A 12,033-nucleotide genomic window follows, 5' to 3' on the forward strand; every position below is an offset into this window, starting at 1 on the left:
GAAAGATATTTAACTCTTTGCTTTTATGGTTTTAATTGAATATTCTTTTCTTTATTTACAATAAATGATATTGGCAACAATGACCTTGGATATCAGGATACCAGAAAACCTCAAAGCAATCAATCAATCAATCGTTGTAATTATCTCTCTTCATATGGAGTTTTGAGTTTACCTGCCCTCAATCAGAAGTTAGACCACCCCTATGGGATGTGATTCATGTCCTTCGGTCCATGAAGGGTGCTTCCTACGAATAATCACGACAGGCAACATATCGCCACCTGACTCTGAAGACGGTTTACCTACTCACCTCAGCTTCGGCCAAGGGAGTCAGCGAACTACATGGTTTTTCCTACAATGTCGCTCATTCAAAGGGATGGGGATAAAACACGTTCAGATTCATCCCTGAGTTTATCACTAATACTCTAAATCAGGGAGTTGCAGATCCTAGATTCAGGCCCTTCCAAATTGGGAGTCTTTGTAAAGTAAATAATGATCCAGATCAACTGTTATGCTGCCCAGTAAAGAGTTTGAGGTACTATCTCAAGAGAACTGCAGCAGCTTCACCTCCAAATGGCAGCACTCTTCATCAGCATGGGGAAGGTTAAGAGGAGGATCACCAAGAACACCATCTTCTTTTGGATTCGCAGTCATAGACTTTGCACTGGATCCCAATCCTCCTCCTACTAGACAACCCAGAACTCATGATGTTAGGGGCATAAGTACATTCCTAGCGTTCAAGAGAAACTACCCTACGATGCAGGTCCTACAAGCGTGAATGTGGAAGCATCAGACTACTTTCACCCCCCACTACCTGCAAGACAGGAATATGGAGTCATTCTTTATTGGCCCTGTAGTGGCTGCACAACAAGTGGTTTAAATACCTCGGGCTCCTTGATGGACAAGAATCAGATGGTGGAAGGCAGAAATTACCCAGAATTAGTGTGGGGGTAAATATTAAGAATGATTGGCTATTTCTTTCCTTCCTCTTCCCCTGTCTTGGAGAACAGCACCCATGGTCCTCTGCAAGCTGGCCTCACCTATCTCCAGGTAAAACCATTTCCCTTGTGTAACCTGGTATAGAAATATTACTTGTTGCATACCCATACCCCCTGGTAAAGTGGGTTTGGGTAATGTCTATGGTTGATTCAAAAGATTCCTACATTTCTTTGAATTCTTACCTAGACTAGGCACATGCTAGTATCACACAATCACAGATTGCTCAGGCCACTAACTGAGATTTGCACATGCAAAGGGTTTCTCCGTTATGTGAAGTATATGTATGGGAAAACCCTAATTAAAAAACCAGCCAGTTGGTTTGAACTTCCACCCTCCTATAAGGGGAGTCATTCCTTAAAGAACAAAGCAGTTTGTATTTAGTGTCGGAAGAAATAACAAATTTGAAAGTAATTTGTATTTTATCTTACGATATTAACCTTTAGCTCTTTATACTTTATACTTATTTGGCCCGTCATCTCTTGTCACCCTATAAGTCCTGCCTTCAATCAAAAGTGACTAGACAACACCGGTGTGTGTGAGCGTGGTAGCTTGCTATCCCACCTACCCACAGCTAACTAGCAGTGGGGTAGTGACACCTCACTAAAAGTCTTATGGCCTGTCTTCCAGCTTTGCTGAACGTATAATCCCTAATAAAGAGCTCATGGGGTTATATGTTATGAAAAATGCAAATTACTTTCAAATTTATCATATTGTTAGTGATTGAGAGTTGTGTTAAAAAGAGCAACTTTCCAAAGTAAGCCAAAATCACTATAATGACAAGAGTCTGAAACCAAACACACCAGACAATTGATGATCAACCTATACTGTATGTATATCCATACATAAGGTTTAAGGGGGCCGGCCGGCTAATGCCGATTTTTAATGACAGGATTTTGACATTCATACCACCTAATAAGGTGACTTAGGACAACTCCAAACTGCATAAGATTTTTGGCTCTGACCTTCGGTTTTGTGACACCATGGTGATTTATCCTGAAAATTAGTGTCTTCCTAATTCTATCTCCTCCCTTGATAATTATTACTAAGGTCTAGGATTTCTACCCTATATAGACCTGATATCGACCGCCAATAATATGAAGTTTTTTTTTTTTTTCCTAAAAGTAATTTTTCTTCCAGATATGAATTTTTTCATTACGGTATAAAAACAAACCCTAAAATTCAGGGAAAAAAATTAAGAAAAAAATAAGAAACAGAAATTGGAAAAAAGGGCTTCATTTCATTATTTTATAATGTTTTTTTAAGTTATATACCAAATTTTAATACTATTTCATTAAAACTAAGGGAGACTATTGAATTTGGAGGTCAATTAGTATAGTTTTGAGATATGGGCGTTCAAAGTTTTTCTTTGTATTTTTACAAAGACTATTAATAAATCATGATTATTATGAATTTTATGTTCTCTTTTTGGGTATTAGTAAAAGAAAACAGAGTTATTTATCATAATTTAATCATAAATGAAGATCCCTTGGTTCAATATCTTGCTTCTTTTTTCTCCTGTGAGGCAAGGCAGCCGCTCCTCTATCCACAACACACACACACACTCTCTCTCTCTCTCTCTCTCTCTCTCTCTCTCTCTCTCTCTCTCTCTCTCTCTCTCTCTCTCTCTCTCTCTCTCTCTTTTCTGAAGTCTTAATAGAGTGAATTTTCTTTTTCCTTTTGTTAGCAAGATTTTGAAATTGTTTTTTCCTCTTTGAAATAATAAAATTCTTGCCGAAAACGAGAAAAACAAACGTAAAAATGAGTGAATGTCAGACGGCGTTCAAAGTTTTTCTTTGTATTTTTACAAAGACATTATTGATAAATACTGATTATCATGAATTTTATGTTCATTTTTGGATATTGATAAACGAAAACAAAGTTATTATCATAATTTACTTATAAATGAAGATCCTTTTGCTCAATATCTGTCTTTTGCTCATGTCAGGCAAGGCCGTCGCTTCTCCATCCACACAACTCTCTCTTTCTCTTTCTCTATACACTACCGATATTACCCTCTTTTGAACTCTTAATAGAGCAAATTTTCTTCTTCCTTATGTTAGCAAGAGGTTGAAATTGGCTTTTTTACTCTTTGAAATGCTAAAATTCTTGCCGAAAACGAGAAAAAAAAGCGTAGAAATGAGTGAATGTCAGAGGCCAAACTCAGGTATGTACTCTCTATGAGGTTTGTGGTAGGACTGAAGGGCGAAAGGTATAATTTACCGTGTAATACATCGTTTGTGACTCGTGGAAGCCATACAGATGCCATTGTTCATAATTTCTGATACATTAAAATGTAATAAATATAAAAGATTTATGATAAGAAATACTGCATTTTCTTGTAGGGAACAATGTTTATGGTTTATTAAGTTACTCATACGAATTACCCTGGAACTATGAAAGTAAGAGGAATTTTGACAAAATATTTTGTATACACATTCTCCATTGCCATACAAAGCTCTGAATTCTTTTCAGGATATTCTATTTTCCTTCCTATACCCCATATATTGGCATTCCTGCTGGCTCCCTTAAAGGTCTCTCACGAATGGCAGAGGCAAGGGACAGAGATATTGCACTAGCAAGCAGGACAAGACCCTAGAGATTACCATATACTATAAACATATGATCAATGCCCAAACCCCTTCTCCACCCAAGCTAGGACCAGGGATGGTCAGACAATGGCTGCTGAGGACTCAACAGATAGACCAGTAGGCTCCCCCAAACCCCCCATTCTTAGCTTTCAAAGATGGTGGTGTTGCAATGACCAAAGAAACTAAGTTTGAGCAGGACTTGAACTCCTGTCTGACAATCACCAGGCAAAGACGTTACCAACAGGCCACAATATAGCTTAAAAATTTAGAGCATAGTGTAAGGGTCCTTAGAATATAGATATTAGAATATGTTTTTAACAGCATTAACAGAAAAAACTTTAATAATGATTAGTATAATCTTTTTTTATTTTTTTTTTACAGATTGTAAATGAGGCAGCTAAATATCGATACCGTTCTGGAAATCTTTTCAACTGTGGAAAATTAACTATTCGAGCACCATGTGGTGCTGTTGGGCACGGAGCCCTTTATCATTCACAGTCACCAGAAGCATACTTTGCCCACACACCCGGTTTGAAGGTAAGTTTTTCTTGGTTGTTATGCGTTTTAAACGAAAATTGCTGTGCAGATATCTTAATTTTTTACTTCCACTGAAATGCCCAAATTTACTGTTAGCCCAGTGCGGAGCTTCTCCAGAAGAGAAAATGTCTTTAATTTTTGTCTCACCCCAATGCTGAATTTCTTCTGAAAAGGAAAGGTCATTCAAATTTTCTCTCACTTGTAAGGGCATTCTTGCCACTGAGGGTAGCCCTCAATGGTACTTTTATAGTTTTTATTTTTTGGGGGTTAGATATTGTGTTGTCCCCAAGGTTCTTTCAAGACCACAGAGCATCCCTCCAGTGATAGGTTTGTTCCTGCACATGCATACCTTTCATCTTTTAAAATAGGGAAATGTGTTCAGCGGGGCTGGAACTTTAGTTGAATTTGTTAGGCTAACAGGGTAGTTAACGACACATGGTGTCCGTGATCAAGTAGCCTTACCCACCCACCTGTAAGAGACTACAATTTTGTCTTCAAGAGCAATGAGTATGAACATATTGTTGCGACCTATCCAAATACAGTAATTTAATCTTTTTCTTTCAATTTTCAGAAATTGAATGCTGGCTGTTATTTGCATTGATTATGGATATGGATAAGCAAGAAATTTTTACTTGCTGGGTAAAAGGTGGCTGTTGCAATCAGTTTATGGTTAAACCGGCTGTAGATGCATTCTCTCTTTGCGCTTCCTTTAGGGGTCATTATTGTTCGTAATTACAGTCAAGCCTTGTTCTTCACGATAGTTAGGTTACAGACACAGGAGCGATCACCGAATAAATACTGCACTAGGGTGGGCTAACTCCTAACCTAAAAAGTCACTACCCCTTGCCACGAGCAGGTGCTCGAGCGGATGATTAACACAGTAAATACTGCCTAATATTATTTTAATATAGTTTCTACAATAGTTGATAATCATATGTACAGTGTTCAGTACATTTGCACACATTTACACTACGTACTGGACACAGTAAAGTTACAGAACTGTATTGTGCTAAGGTAAAGTTTACCGAGTCGTCGTCATCCCCTTACTGTTCTGTATAACAAAAGTTGTTCCTATCTAGTAATACTGTACTGTAACTCAATACTCACTGATACAGCAATGTATATTATTGTAATATATGTGCAGTAATATTACTACATTACAGCTTAACTGTACTTACTGTAAGTGTTAGGTGTTTTCGTTCAAGTCTCGTAACCTACGCCGCTACTCTAGAAGCATGACACAACTCGTGTGTTGTCTCTTGTGCAGTATGTTATCTATACTTTCTTAAACAGAAATATAGCTTATTTTATAAACTAAAAAGTTCAGGGAGCTGACCAGCTAATGCCGATTTTTAGTGACAGGACTTTGATATTCATACCACTTAATAAGGTGACTTAGGACATCTCCAAACTTCATAGGTCTTTTTGTGCTCAGGCCATGTCGTCCTGATGGAAGTTCCTTATTAGTAGCTTCCTAGGGTATATTTGACTACAGTGATATTCCCAGAGAATTTTACCTTAAGGTACCCAGAATTCTAACTCCTGGAGCGAATATCCCTAACTTATCCTTATAGGGATATCGCAAAACATCAGAGGATGTATTCTTGACACGCCACATAGCTATCTTCATCCCGAATAGCGTTAACGCTTCGAGAGGGAAAAGTGGCAAGAAAACAAAGGGGAGCCGTTATTAAGGTACCTCTCCTCATTGTTTTGAGTCTATATATGACATCATCGGCGCCATGTTATTCCTTATCTCGTAGCTCTGTAGCTCGGTGATTTCCCCTGTGCTCTCTCGTATTTTTGGATTTATTTGCTATTATGATGCTTTCATAAGCCTCTTCAACCTCTGGAAAGTTGAGTATTATCTTTACTTTGTATAAATGTAAGCTCTTGCCCATTTTTATTTGAATCAAGGTTAAATTAACGTAAACAAGAGCTGTTGCGTAACCGGAGGCGTCATGGGCCCTGTCGTTCGCTATGCACGAGTCATTTAGTTAGCCAGAACGACTTTCCCGGTTTATTAGCTTTAATAAATTTAGCTATTTAGCCTTCCTACTGGAAATTCTTTATATTATGCCGATAGTATTTATCAGTTTCGGTGATTTAGGTAACCGATCCTTGCTTACGCTAGACTTCTTAGCCTAGGCGTTTTGCTATTAGCCCTTTTACCCCCAGGCTTTTTGGAAATTTCCAACCCTTAACCCCCAAGGGGTTACTTTTTTCCCCAGCACATTTTGGTGTATATTTCTTTTAAATTGCTCTAACAGCCTTAATTTTTGTCATAGAGAGGTCAGGTTGGTCTCATTCTCTTGGAAAATGTCTGAATTTTCTCAAAAAATTATCAAAAATATGAAAAAAGTAATTTTTATTGCATTTTTTTGCAAGGACGTACTGGTACGTCCATGGGGGTAAAGGGATGGCTTTTGTGAAACGTACCAGTACGTCCTTTAGGGGTAAAAGGGTTAGTACTTTCATGCATGATATAAAAGATTTTCCTAGTGTGATAATTTTATTGAAGCTTTAAGCATTAATTTATACATGTAAGATATTTACTGAATAAAATTTTCCTCTTTCAAAGATAGTGTACGAGAGAGTTTCAGTGATTTAGGTAATCGATTCTCACTGCGCCTAGGCTACAAGAAATGTAGAGCACAGTTCCGTCGTGCATGAAAGAAGGTAGGCGCCAGTATTGGGTGTCTTTTGTTTATTCCATTAACAATAGAGCACCACCATCCTCTGTGTGGAGGAAAGTAGAAAAGATAGCAGACAAATTCACCCCTAACTTACCACAAGTGTTTAGGGTGAATGGTCATTATGTGACTGGAGCAACTGAGGTTTGCAATGCATTGGCTGATTGTTTCTCCAATGTATCAAGCAAGTGTAAACTAGCTCCTGGTTACCAGTATAGAAGCAGCGAAGAATGTAAAATGCTAAATATTGCAACAGTAAAGGAGGAATCCTACAATAATCCTTTTACCGAAAGGGAATTTGATTCCGCACTTGCTAATTGCAACGATACAAGCCCTGGTTCTGATGGAATTCCATATGCAGTGATTAAACGTACATGTTAATACCAAGTTATTTATTTTAAACATTTTTAACACAATATGACATGATCATAGTTATCCAAGTGTTTGGGAACTAGCCATTATTTTAGCCTTTTTTAAAACCTGTTCAGGATAAGTTTTTAGCAGCAAACTACCGACCAATCGCATTAACCTGCTGTTCATCTAAGATCATGGAGAAGATGGTCAATGTAAGACTGGTGTGGTACCTGGAGAAGAAAGGTATTTTAACACCTATCCAGTGTGATTTTATTAAAATGCATTCAACAACTGTTATGTTGATATGGCTTGAGTCCTCTATTTGTGAAGCCTTTGCTTCCAAACGGCACCATGTAACAGTCTTTTTTTTACCTTGAAGAAGCATATGATACTACATGGAAATATTGTATAATTGAAACCATTCATAATTTAGGATTGAGAGAAGAGCTACCATTGTTCATTCAATCATTCATTTCACATAGATTTTTTCAAGTGAGAGTTGGGGAAACTGTATTGGAGAGAAAATGTCATGAAAAAGAAGTTCCCCGGGGTAGAGTGCTAAGTGTAACCCTATTTGCACTAGCAATTAATGGGCTATCCTCTGTTATTCCTCAAGATATTCTCTCAACACTGTTTGTAGATGATCTCTCCATATCATTTGCGGGTGTTAGAATGTTGATGATTGAGAGAAAACTAAAACTCTCAATTGACAAAATTATTCATTTGGCTGATATGAATAGATTTAAGGTTTCAACAAGCAAAACTACTATTGTCCATTTCTGTTGTATTCGGGAGTACCATATTTGACGGCATATAAGACGCAACCTCATTTCAGAAGGTTAGATTCAGGAAAACAGTTTTTAGTGTATTTAAGCATGTATTATTGAAAATAGTCTAGCTGTACATTGTCGAAGCAGAAACATATCGTATATTTCTGCCCATAAGACGACCATTAGTGCATCGGCTAGCTTTTGTTGTATACTTAAAAATCCAAAATAAAATAAATAAAGTCAATTCCATACCATGCTTCTGCTAAACACGCAACATAAAATGGAAACCATTGCTTTGTTTATGTTTCATCGGCGATCATAACGAACAAACAAACGCTTTTACACATCTTTGTCTTCTAAGTTAGCTTTTGCAGCAACAGATATCTTACAAAGTATTGGTTATGAAATAATAATGTTATTAATTTTGTTCTGCTTACTCTATCCTTAGTAATTCAAAATAATTGAAATAAAAGCTATTCTATATCAAGTTTTTTCTAATAAACGCTGCCTAGAACAGAAAACAGTGTTATGTTTATGTTACGTCGCCGATCATAATGAACAAACTAATGCATCTACACATTAGAGCAATAGCTAACAATACTAAGAGCTTTTGGTGATGATGTTATTACAAATAGTTTACTTGCCATCCTAAAAATTTTTACACATTGCTTAACAGAAAAGCCATTTTCTTTGTGTTTAGTCAACAATAACAAAGTACCACTAATGACAGTATGATGTGTCAGAGAAGATGGTGTTTGATTTTAGAAAGAGTGTTTATAATTCAAATTATGGTGGAATTTTAATGAAAAATAAACATGCTAATCTAAATTTGATTACTACCGTTATTAACGATACCAGGAAACAGAAAGTTGAAAGATTGCTGAGAACGCAACCATAACTCGATGTTTACATTTGTCAGCTGAAGTTTATAAACACCAAGTCACAGCATTTCAGTTTAAATTGCTTTTATTTTAACGAATTCATTTAAAAAAAAAAACGGTAATAATACAATAGTACCCAGAGTGTGGACGTGTTGTGTCGAGCTCTGCTATTCATGCCCTGAGTCATGTTTTAGCTTTGTGTTCCTCACTTAGAATATCATTGAAAAGATATTAGTTAGTCTTATGGAGAAACATAAGTGATAAGAAACAGTACACCATGTCTGCTCCTAACTGTGTCTGCTTCATATGTAATGAAACGGATGGAGAACGGAGAAAATGGATAGTTTGTCCATGTAAAAGACTCTACTATAAGAGATGTGTGTATATAGTGACAGCCATCAGTGAGAAGGAACGGAATAACCTAGACTGGGTATGCCCACACTGCATACGTGAAGCCAGACAAAACAATGTAGTAATATTAAGATTAAAGGAAGATGTAACTGTGAGAAATCTGGCCCTGAACGAACAAGATGCGAAAGTAGATGACTTGGAAAACAAACTTGGGAACCTTAGCGCAGACACAGCAAATTCCACCCAGACCACCGACCTCACTGAGAAAGTTGACATCCTTGCCATGAATATGGAATCAATTGAAGCAACACTTCAAACATTGATAGACCCAAAACCGGAGAAACCGACATTTGCTGACAAAGTTAAGGAAAAAAATCTGTTGATAATTAAATCAACTAATACAACAACTAAAATTACTGAAAGAAAACATGAGGTTGAACAAGCGCTTAAAGACATTCCTATACTTCACACGAGGTCAACTACGAATGTAAATGTTGTTGTAAACTTTACAAACAATATGCTCAGAGAAGAGGCGGCAAACAAAATTCAGACATTAGTGGCTGACAGTGAAATGAGAAAAATTGGAAAACTAAAACCCAAAATAATGATATGCAATGTATACAATGATGAAGATGATGTAAATGCTTTGATTCAAAGAAATCGCTGCCTGGACCAAATCCAAAATATAGAAGATAAGATAAGTGTAGTCCTGAAGGAAAATGTCTCGGGGGTGGGGGGGGACCACCCATCATGTGCTGAAATGTGATCCTGAAGTTCGGAGGGCTATTCATGGTGATGGGGACAAAGTTTCGTTACGATGGGGTATCTATAACATACGTGATGATGAGTACCACTTGATCACCTGCTACCACTGTCAGAGGTATGGACATTTTGGAAAAGATTGCAAGTCTAAGAAGGAAGATGAAGTCTGCAGGAAATGTTCAGGGAGACACTCCACCAGGGAGTGTAATTAGCAAGTGTCAAAGTGTATAATCAGCACAAAGTTGAACAGACCAAGTGACCACACAGTAAATTCTAGAGATTGCAATGCTTTTGACATGGAATTGAAAAGACTAACGGAAAATACTGATCATGGTTACTAGGGATGTCATAAACTGTGGCTATGTAAATATACAATCTAAGTAATAAGACTTCAAATTTGAGAATTGATAAACAAGAAATATTTAGATATACTAGCATTATCTGAAACATGGCTAAATAACTTGGACAAGGCAAAGATCACTGAAATGACACCCCCCACACATGCCTTCTTTCACATACCGAGAGAGGGTAGGTCTGGTGGGGGTGTCGGACTCTTTATTCATAATAGTTACTCAAATCTCAAAATGTTGAAAAGAATTAGGGTAACAAGCTTTGAATATATAGAAATAAAATTTATGCCAAAAAATAGAATATCCTTTGTAACAATTTAAAACCTCCTAGAACAAGTCCTAGTATCCTTTTTGAAGAATTCGGTGCTCTCATTGAGATGAATATCATTGAGAAAAACGAACTAGTTATCTGTGGAGACTTCAATTTTTGGATGGATGACGCATTAAATCCTGACGCTTGGCATGTAGTGAGTTACTAGAATCATATCGACTAGTTCATAATGTCGACTGTACAACTACTTTAACTGGGCATACGGCATACGCTAGACTTAGTTCTAAGTGATGACATGAATAATATTGTATCTGATATAAAAGTCGAAGAGAAATGTACTATCTCCCCAGTACACAAACTTATTTCGTTTAGTCTACCTCTACAGAAACATGCATTAGTAAAGAAAATAAACTTTAGACATAAATCAAATTTTTCTCCTACCGTATTTATTGAAGAAGTTACAAAGAAAATAAAGGATGCTATTAACATTCCCTGTAATCATGATGACCAACGTCTGTTAGGAGCTAAGTGTGCTTACTGTCTTATGACCACTTAAAAGTGAGTAAAAGTGAATATGATACCATGTGCCCACTGATGGAAAAAGACTATAACCGTAAAAGACTTATCTCCTTGGTTTGATGGAGAGACTTTGGAAAAAAAAAGAGGGAAAAAAGATGTAAAGAAAGAAAGTGGAATAGGTTAAAAACTATAAGTACCAGTTAGAATACAAAACTGCTAAGTGTCAATATAACTACCCACTAAGAAGGAAAAATAGTGAATAGTATAAGAGAAAGATCCTCAAAGCAGCAACAGACATAAATAAGTTATATCGTCTCCTGAATGGTATAATGGGGACCGATTGATACAGTGACCAGGAACTAGCAAATAATTTTCTAGTATTCTTTAAAAACAAAATTGAAAATATAACCAGGTCATTTGTAAATACTAAACATCAGATTAATGATACACCAGGCACACAGACAAAATTATTACGATTTAACAACACAACACAAGATGTCATCACCAGAATTATCAATAGAGCAAAAAAAATAAACAAACTGTGCAATCGATCTTATGCCAATATCTGAAGTAATTGGAGAGAGAGACTTTTCTAGTCTAGCCGAAATAATAATGAGAATAGCAAATACAAGCATTGATGAATGTAAGTTTCCTAAATCTGAGAAAATGGCTAGTCACACCAGTTCTGAAAAATGCACTGGACTACCAGGAATTAAGCTCATAGACCTATTTCAAATCTATCCTTTCTCTCAAAAGTAACTGAATATGTAATTCTTGAACAACTAGTCAGTCACTTGGAAGTAATAGAAGCTTTGCCTGACAACTAATCTGCTTACAGAAAACTATACTCTACGGAGACAGCCATCTGCTCTGTTGTAAATGATATGCTAGAAATGATGGATGCAAAAAAATGTGGTATCTTAATACTGCTCGATCTCAGTGCTGCTTTTGATACGGTGGT

At 36.7% G+C, this 12,033-nt stretch overlaps 1 protein-coding gene across 1 annotated transcript in view; it reads left to right on the forward strand.

Moving 5' to 3' along the window:
• The window catches only part of BckdhB (Branched chain keto acid dehydrogenase E1 subunit beta), a 541,868-nt gene that overhangs the window by 339,751 nt on the left and 190,084 nt on the right, over window positions 1-12,033 (forward strand). Inside the window, exon 4 of the mRNA XM_068348129.1 lies at window positions 3,966-4,121. Coding sequence (XP_068204230.1) covers window positions 3,966-4,121 — 156 coding nt within the window. The remainder of the gene's footprint in view (window positions 1-3,965; window positions 4,122-12,033) is intronic.

This window comes from Palaemon carinicauda, chromosome 24, assembly GCF_036898095.1.
Source record: "Palaemon carinicauda isolate YSFRI2023 chromosome 24, ASM3689809v2, whole genome shotgun sequence".
Taxonomy (NCBI): domain Eukaryota; kingdom Metazoa; phylum Arthropoda; class Malacostraca; order Decapoda; family Palaemonidae; genus Palaemon; species Palaemon carinicauda.